Source organism: Furipterus horrens, unplaced genomic scaffold, assembly GCF_987537825.1.
Source record: "Furipterus horrens unplaced genomic scaffold, mFurHor1.1.pri manual_scaffold_12, whole genome shotgun sequence".
In the NCBI taxonomy this organism is placed as follows: Eukaryota; Metazoa; Chordata; class Mammalia; order Chiroptera; family Furipteridae; genus Furipterus; species Furipterus horrens.
Window position 1 is genome coordinate 45,283,265 of NW_028327182.1, and position 9,330 is coordinate 45,292,594.

The 9,330-nt window shown below is 41.1% G+C and overlaps 1 protein-coding gene and 1 non-coding gene across 2 annotated transcripts in view; one reads left to right on the forward strand and one right to left on the reverse strand.

The window, feature by feature from the left end:
* The window catches only part of EPSTI1 (epithelial stromal interaction 1), a 181,438-nt gene extending 173,015 nt beyond the window's left edge, over positions 1-8,423 (reverse strand). Inside the window, 1 exon segment of the mRNA XM_090258298.1 lies at positions 8,095-8,423. Coding sequence (XP_090114424.1) covers positions 8,095-8,270 — 176 coding nt within the window. The 5' untranslated portion in view covers positions 8,271-8,423.
* Positions 1,392-1,498, forward strand: LOC149996102 (U6 spliceosomal RNA). The gene has a single exon (XR_016507571.1). It is a non-coding gene; the product is annotated as a U6 spliceosomal RNA (small nuclear RNA).
* Positions 8,424-9,330: the final 907 nt, after the last annotated feature.

Genomic DNA, 9,330 nt, shown 5'->3' on the forward strand with positions numbered 1-9,330 from the left:
GAAAGAAGGAACTCCTGCCATTTGTGACAACATGGATGGAACTAGAGAGAATTATGCTTAGTGAAATAAGCCAGGCAATGAAAGAAAAATACCGTATGATATCATTTAATATAGGAGACTAATGAACAACACAAACAAATTAACAAAATTGAACAAGGAACAAAAAAACAGTTATTGGGGGGGGAGAAGGGGGGTAAGTAGGGGAAGGGTCTAGTTGTTGGCAGCCGTCCGTCTCGAGAGACGATGGTGTAGCCTCTCAAGAGTCTATCTGCACCGCCGAGAATGGCTGTGCAGTCCGACTCGGGAGTGACACGGTATCTGTCTCCTCCTGTGTTGAATCGACATCTTGCGATGACGCTGAAGCTACAGAGCCTGGGCAGGGTAATATGGAGGGTCTGCTGTTGCCCATGCAGCAGACCCCCCCTCTCTTCGCAGCTGAAGGGTCCAAGGGAAAGACGGAGTCAATACAGCTTGGCTTCAGGTGCGCCGCAGGAGTTGCCGGTGTTGACTACAACGTCAAACCGCCTTAGGGACTCCGGCTCCGGATTTTCTGTCGGGGTTTACTCCCTTAGCCTTTCCCCTGAAGAGGTATGCCGCAAGGCAGCGGAGGTTTTTTGGAGTCAGAGTTTTCCTTCTCTGATGGGTCTAGTAAAGGAAATAATATAAATAACCCATAAACATGGACAACAGGGTGGGGAATGACGATGGGAGAAGGGGTGGGCTGGGTGGGGGGGGAGAAATGGGGGTAAAATGGAACAACTGGAATATAAAAACAATAAAATAAAATATTAAAAATAAATAAATACATAAATAAACATTTAGTCTTTGTTCCTGGCTCCTGGCACAGAGCTCTTAAAATCATTGGAATTCCAAATAATAAAGGCCTGGATTATACGCTAACATAATAGATGACTTCTTGTGAGGGCTCTAGGAAGCTTCAGAATGGAAGTTGTTTGCCACAAAAAACAACCATGTGGTTAGAGGTTAGAACTTTGAGATCCACTCTGCCCCTTATCTTTGGGGCTTTAAGTTCAATCACCACTGGCCAGTTATGTAATCAATTATGCCTATGGAGTGGAGACTGAATAAAAATTCTTTCAAAAAAGTTTTTTCAAGTCCTGGCTGCTATGGCTCAGTGGACTGAGCATCGGCCTGCGAGCCAAGTGTCGCTGGTTTGATTCCCAGTCAGGGCACATGACTAGGTTGCACATCAGGTCACCAGGGGGCGGGGGAGGGGGGCGGGGGCACGAGTGAGAGGCAACCACACAGTGATGTTTCTCTCCCTCTTTCTCCTTTCCCCTCTCTCTAAAAATAAATAAATAAAAACAAACAAATAAATAAATTATTTTTTTTCATTACAATAAAAAATAAACTATTAAAAACTAATAATAGTGCTCGCTTTGGCAGCACATATCCTAAAATTGTAACAATACAGAGAAGATTAGCATGGCCCTCGCACAAGGATGACATGCAAATTCGTGAAACATTCCATATTTTTTTTCCAACTGTTGTGTTACTCATGTAGCTAGCTATAGAGCTTACAACATACTAGGAACAGCTGCCCAATGCCATGTGAAGTAACAAACTGATTTTTGTGTTTTTCACCTTCAGTTTTAATGTTGTGTAATGTATTTAAGCCCTTATTTAAATAAAACTTGTTTTCAGAAACAAAAAAAAACCCTAATAATAATAATCTTAATAATTCTTTAAAAAATTTTTTGAATAATGAAGTTTAGGGAACTCAGAGATTGTGAGCACATCAAAGTGCTAGGATGGTGACCCATCTAGAGAGGGTGGGGTATGAAATCTGTACAACATACCCCCTATATTTTGTCCTATGAATCTCTCTCATTTGACTGTTCCTGGGTTATATACTTTATAATAAAACTGTAATCATAAGTAGAGTGGTTTCCATGAGCCTTTAATTCATTCTAGTGAATTACTGAAACTGAAGGTGGAGAGAAGTCATGGAAATCCCAAATTTGTCATAATCAGGACAGAAATGTGAGTTGCCTGGGGACTACACTTGTGGATTGCTCCTGAAGTGAGAACAGACTTAGGGAAATAAACCCTTAACTTGTGGGACCTGTGCAACCTCTCACGTGTTAGAGTCAGAATTCAATTGTAGTTATTTGGTATTGAAATGACATCTTTGTGAGAGAAAAAAACTCACACAACTCCTAATCATCCTGAGGACTTGCAGCTGGGACATCACCTCTTAGGATGGCCTTTCCTGCTCCCAAGAATAGCTCAGGGCCTGGATTTCCTTTATAATGCATATAAAGAGTTATTCATGTAGTTATCTGAAAACTGTCTTCCCCATTAATTAGAATGTAAGCCTCATAAGGGCTTGTCTTTTGTGGAGTGGTTATTTGTCCCTATATTTTAAATTAAATATTCAGAGCTAGACATCTTCTCTTATTATAGGGTTGTTGTGTGAGCATTGAAAGAGTGAATATATATCATGTACTTTCACATATCAAGCACAACATGTGTTTGCTATTATTACTGCTCAACTTTAAGTCTCTGCAGTTCTCAGTATAAAGTAGGCTACAAATACATTAAGATAAAATGACTTTGTAAGCACACGATGTTAAAGTTAACTGTTTAGTAAAAGTCCACACTGTGGGGACATTTTCATAATGTCTTTTGATTTTCTCTGAACAACATCAAAAGGATCCAGGTATGGTTATAGACAGGTATCTGAATACCCTGCCTTTATTGTGGTCACAGGCAAGAGCTTATTGCCAAGAATTGGATTAAGCAAGATAAAAATCCCTCCCAGAAAAATCCTGCCTTAGTCTTAGTTATCTAGCTATAAATAAGTAGAACAAGATGTTTACAAACAAGAAAAATATTGAAAGAAAGGGTAAAAGATTACTTTGGATTAGAACTTTGTGGCAGCTTTTTTCTCTTTCAGTCTATGTAGATAGCTTATGATATTTAAGGACAAAAATCACCAACTAAAAATAATTTGAAAATCCAATATGAATTAGTAAGTACTTATAATTATTTAAATCCAAATATAGTCAAGAACTCTGTCTTGCTTTGGAGTCTATTAGGTAATGGTCCTCAGAAATCATTTTAAGAGACTGTCTTAACATGTCTTTATATTTATATGTAAGTAGGTGTTTTAAATCAGTATGTTTTTACAAGGCATAAACACTCCACTTCAAGGTGACAGCACAGTACTTAGTCAATATACATATGTTCAATGAATGTAAGGCCATCAGCACTCAATATTATACTGGATATTTATTTGTTTTATGCATAAACATACAAAGCAAGTATCTAATAAAGTATTGCAAATATCCAGCAAAATATCCATGCATACACACAAACATGCACACGCATACTGAAAGAGACTCTGAAAGTTTGGTATTAACTCATTTTAAGGAGTGACAAACTGAGGCATAAAGTAGCTAAGCACCTTGTTGAAGTCCAGAGAGCAAGTAATGGCACAATCAGAACTTCAGCCCAAATCTGCCTGGCATCAAAGCCAATGCTCCTATGCCCACACTGAGGCTTTCTTAAGGAACACATAGAAGGAGGAACACAAAACAAGGTCAAATTCCAACCCTTTATCATACAATTAAGCTCATTATAAGAGTGAACAAATTAGGTCTGACTGTTAAGCAGTTAATTTTATCCCTTATTTTCTTAATTTTATATCAGAATATGCTTCCAATTTCTCTCAAAAAATAATAATTCAAATTTAATTGACTTTTTGTTGTTGTTGATCTTACTAAGATGCTACTTTTCATTCAACCATTTTCCTTGGTTTGCCACTTCCATTAAAAAAGACGTAAGAGAGACTTCCGGCCAAGATGGAGGCCTAGACGGACACACGCTGTGTCTCCCTCCACAACTAAGAAGGAACACAAATACCTCAAAACTAGAGACAACCAAAGGTTCCAGAAAATCAAGCTGCATTGAAGTCCAACAGAGATATAAAGAAGAAATACTCATCCATACAGGTAGGAGGGGCGGAGAAGACATGGTGTGGTGGTGGCAGCGGTGGCAGTGGCAGGCCAGTGGAAAGCACAGTCACACATTTCAAAAAGTGGGGAGGCGCACCTGGGGAATATTCCCAGTTCCTGATCAAATCATGCAGCTCATGGTCCCAGCGCCAGGAAAAATCAAGCCTCATTCCTCATTGCTTCTGACTGTGCAAACCAGTGGGGGTTGGGATGGAGGAAGAAACTGCCCATATCTCAGAAGAGTCTGCTTGTTTAAAGAGCCCCCACGGTCCTAGAACATCTGCAGACCCACCCACTCTGGGAACGATGGCCAGGGCAACAGCTAGAGGGGCGCCAGTCCCATACAAAAGAGGGAGAAGTGCCTGGAAAAGGGGCAAGTGCTGAGCAAGCAGCATTGTTCCCTCTGTGACCCCTCCCCCACATACTGTGCCACAACATGGTGAAATGGGTCACCCTGTACTGATGAATACCTAAGGCTCAGCCCCTTACAACATCACAGGAGCAATAGCTCTACCTAAGACACAGAGGCAAACAAACACAGGAGCCTGTCAAGATGAGGAGACAGAGAACTATGGCCGAAAAGGGCGAACGGATCAAGGTTCCAGTGATAGAACTAAGCGACGAGGAGATAGCCAACCTAACAGACACAGAATTCAAAACACTGGTGATAAAGATATTTACAGGCTTGACAGATATGCTTGAGTATGGCAAACACATAAGGGAAGAAGTGAAGGCTATGGTAAATGGAATAAAGGAAAATCCACACAAAATCAGTGGTGAAGGGAAGGAAACTGGGGTTCAAATCAATGATTTGCAACATAAGGAAGGAAAAAACAATCAACCAGTACAGAATGAGGAAACAAGAATTGCAAAAAATGAGGAGAAGCTTAGGAACCTCTGGGACAACTTTAAATGTGCCCACATCCAAATCATAGGGGTGCCAGAAGGAGAAGAGCAAGAAATTGAAAGCTTATGTGAAAAAATAATGAAGGAAAACTCCCCAAATTTGGTGAAGGAAATAGACATACAGGTCAAGGAAGCACAGAGTCCCAAACAGGCTAGACCCAAAGAGGATCACACCAAGACACATCATAATTAAAATGCCAAAGGTGAAAGATAAAGAGAGAATCTTAAAAGCAGCAAAGGAAAAGAAGAGAGTTACTTACAAAGGAGTTCCTATAAGATGGTCAGCTGATTTCTCAAAAGAAACTTTGTAGGCAAGAAGAGTCTGGCAAGAAGTATTCAAAGTGATGAAAAGCAAGGACCTACAACCAAGATTACTCTATCCAACAAAGCTATCATTTAGAATGGAAGGGCAGATGAAGTGTTTCCCAGTCAAGGTAAAGCTAAAAGAGTTCATTATCACCAAGCCATTATTGTATGAGATATTAAAGGGACTTATTTAAGAGAAAGAATAACAAACTATGAACACTAAAATGAAAACAAACTCACAACTATCAACAACTGAATCTAAAAAAATAGAAACAAAATCCAACTAAGCAAACCAGAATAGAAACAGAATCATAGGTATGGGGATCATTTGGAGGGTTATCGGCTGGGAGAGGAAGGGAGAGAAATGGGGAAATGGTGCAGGGATTAAGAAGCATAATTGGTTGGTACAAAATGGACATGGGGAAGTTAAGAATAATATAGGAAAGGGTGAGGCCAAAGAACTTATATACATGACCCATGGACATGAACTAAGGGGGGTGGGATTGCATGGTGAAAGTGGGTACTGGGAAGAAGGGAGCAAAGTGGATAAAATTGGGACTACTATAACAACATGATCAATAAAATATACTTAAAAAAAATAGACATGAGAGCCCTGGCTGGTGTAACTCAGTGGATTGATCACCGCCCTGCAAACCAAAGGGTTGCCGGTTTGGTTCCCGGTCAGGGCTCATGCCTAGTTTGTGGGCCAGGTCCCTGATTGAGGGCATGCAAGAGGCAACCACACATTGATGTTTCCCTCTCTTTTTCCCTTTCCTTCTCTCTAAAAATAAGTTTTTTAAAAAGATGTGAAAAAAAATAGAGGATAAAAGTGACTAATGCAGATATAAAAAGAATTTAGAGTGGGCCAATTGGATCTTGATGTTAAACACCTAAAAGGGAATACAAGGTCTGTCCGGAAGGTATACATCCAGGTACTATGAAAAACAGAGACATTTATTGAAAAATATACAAGATACAAGAAACCTTGTACATAGGACAGTGATGTCTCAGTCCCCTTCAAAGTAGGGACCTGAAACCTCAAACAGTTCTCCAATTGCCACTAGCTGCCCCATCATATTTTCCTGAATCTCATTGACAGTCTGAAATCTCTTCCCTTTCAAAGGTGATTTTAGTTTTGAGAAAAGCCAAAAGTCTCAGGGTGCCAAACCTGGGCTATTGAGGGGCTAAGATACCTGGGTGATTTGATATTTTGCCCAAAAACTCTGCACGAGACATGATGCATGAGCGGGCTCATTGTTGTGATGAAGCTGCCAATCACCAGGTGCCCATAGCTGCAGCCTTCTTAATCATCTGAATAATTTCCATGGAGAAGTGTTCAAGCTTAATGCAAAATTTTATGCAGCTTAGTTTCTCTACTGTCATTTTGCAGTCATTTTGAATGCAACAGCCACACAGTACACATGCTCTCTGAATAACTAGTACAGTGAAGTCGTCATTGTTCATGCATGCACATTCCAGTCCACTCTCCCTGGAAGCCAGGTTACATTGATGTAGCACAAACCATTCTCATTATATTAACAATGACTGGACTTTTTCCAGACAGACTTGGTATACCTTATAATGCTCTGCTATGGCAATTGGTTCACATGAAAAGTAAATAAATAAGAGAGTTCTATGAGAGATAACTGAACTCTCCCATGTAATCTCTAATGGCCTATTAGAAAACCCTAGAAATCACAAAATAGTATTCAGTGAAGAATTGCCCCTTTCGAAGAGGCTGATCCAGTAAGATGCCAGGTCAATTTACAATCAAATAAGAAAACAGATAAAATTGCAAATGTTTATGAGATATGAGCTTGTAAATAAATGATTATATCTAAGTAGATGCTTTTTAATAGGAAACAAAGAATGTAGAGAGTGCTTAGCATCAATCTGAAACTAAATGTTCATGACCTCTGATACATTAAATGCTACAGCTTATAGAGATATATTTTACTTGAAATTGATGAGCTTCTACTATGGCATGATACCTCTTATTCTGAGGGGGAGAGAAGTGCAGCAATCTCTAATTGAAATCACCTAGATTATCCACCTCGACTAAGGTTAACCCTAAGCTGAATATTAAATGACTGCTATTTACAGAGTCTCCCAAAAGTTAAGAGATGAAATAAAATCTGTTTATTGGTCATAAGATTATATATTGTTCCTCAGTAACCAGCATTTGTCTTTCATGTGACTAGAAGTTAATGAAAAGGGGGAACCAAAAATGAACCACTTGGACAGTTCCAATTCAAAGCAATAATGTCTATACAAACCATACTGTTGAGGTACAGAAGCTTATTCCATGGGGCAGAAAGAGAACCACTGAAACTTTGCATAATAAATGTTTCCCAGATGCCAATTGCAGTCCCTGAACCAAAGATGAAGAGTAAATAGTACCTGTCTGTTCCAATGAAGAGCAGTTAAGGTCAGGGACAGGAAACTGCAGTCACTGCCTCACTCACTCTGACTCCTCTTGTCCTAAGTGGCTAGCTTATGTGGGAGTTTTGTTGGGAGGCAGCATTTGGACCTACCCAGATCACTTGCCCTCTTCACCCTTCCCTTGCATCTGATGTGGAGATACCATTTAGGGCACCAAACTGTAATACCAAAAGGAACATTTGTTTATACTTGTTAGAGTATGAGTTCTGAGGATACCTGGAAAATTAGTAAGAAGCTAAGGCAATCTCTCCTCACCCATGTCTTTTAATCCTGTAGCCAGTCACCAGAATCAGGAGACTAGTGGTCTTGAAAGAAAGAACAGCAGACTGGCACATTCGATTTACGTGTGCTTTTGTTTAGGCTAATGTCATTTCAAACTCTAATGATCAAGGAGGTGTCAGTCAGTGTGTTAGTAGGTCTAGGATCCTACGCTCCCCGTGACCTGTTGTGAAATACTTACAGTCTCTGGCCAGCGTCTACCGGTCTCTCCCGCGAAGGGTTCTCAGGAGGCGCCGCCAAACCTTGCCCCAGGGCTTGCAGCGCGCCCGGCTCTCGATGCTGCCCAGAGGAGTCCCGGGCTGGGCGTGAAGCGGAGGAGCCAAGCCCGGAGCCCAACTGCCTGCTGCGAGTGTACATGGTTCAGATCCCCCTGGACCCCAGCCGCCGCCGCTGCAGGGGGGGATGAGGGGCTGGGTGCTTAGCGAGTCTCGAGATGAGATTCGAAAGAGCAGGGGCAGCGGTTGTAGCAGCCGAGTTTCAATTTCTTGCCTACAGCTGCAGATTGCGCCCGCCCCCGGGACTTCCCCAGTTGTGCTCCACTGGAGCAGACCCAAAATTATCTCAGTTAACAGCTCCAGCCCCGCCCGCCCTGCCTTGCCCTTCCTGGGGTGGTGAGTCGAGCTACAGGTGCGCGACAGGTGAGTCAGTGTAAAGTCTCACAACCAACCTTAGAGGATAATAAAGGTAAACTATTCTATGATCAGCTACAACTTGTGAGTAGCCACAAGATGGCTAGATTCCTGAAAGATACTTTAGGGACTGTTTCACAGGTATCCCTAACTTGAGGTTACCGATGGGTATTTGAGACTATATATTAACCTTCAGATGCCAGAGATTTGGTCCTCACTTAAAATCACCTAAACAAAAATTTGACTTTAGCAGTAATGACTGTTCTTTGGTTGTTGCGCAAGTACTTTCAAGTTAAAGGAAATGGAAACTGAAATCAAAAGTAGAGAAAACACAAAACTGGAGAAGCAAGCTGAGGGGTAGACAGAGATGTTCTCCAGGCAGCCTTGCTAAGTCATTATCAGGCATTCAAGAAATATTAGTTAAATACCAGCTCTGTGCAAGACATTGGGCAACAATTTAACTCGCATGTGGGGATTTTTAAAAATACAGATTTGTAGGATTCTGCTTCTGTAGGCACTAGGGTATTTTAAAGAGCTCCCAGATGATTCTGATGTGTACTGGATTTTTCATCATGGTCATAATGCTGGCTATACAAAGATGAGAGAAGGTTCTTCCCTCACTTAACCTGTGTTCTAGGGACAGGTAAACAGATGCTAATGCTACCATGAGATAAGTGAAGTAACAAGTGGGTGCTTGGGGAAACTGGGGATTAGCCCTCTGAGTAATTCAAGGAAAAGGGACATTTGGGAATGAGCCATGAAAGACATAAGAGTTCACCAGGAAGGAG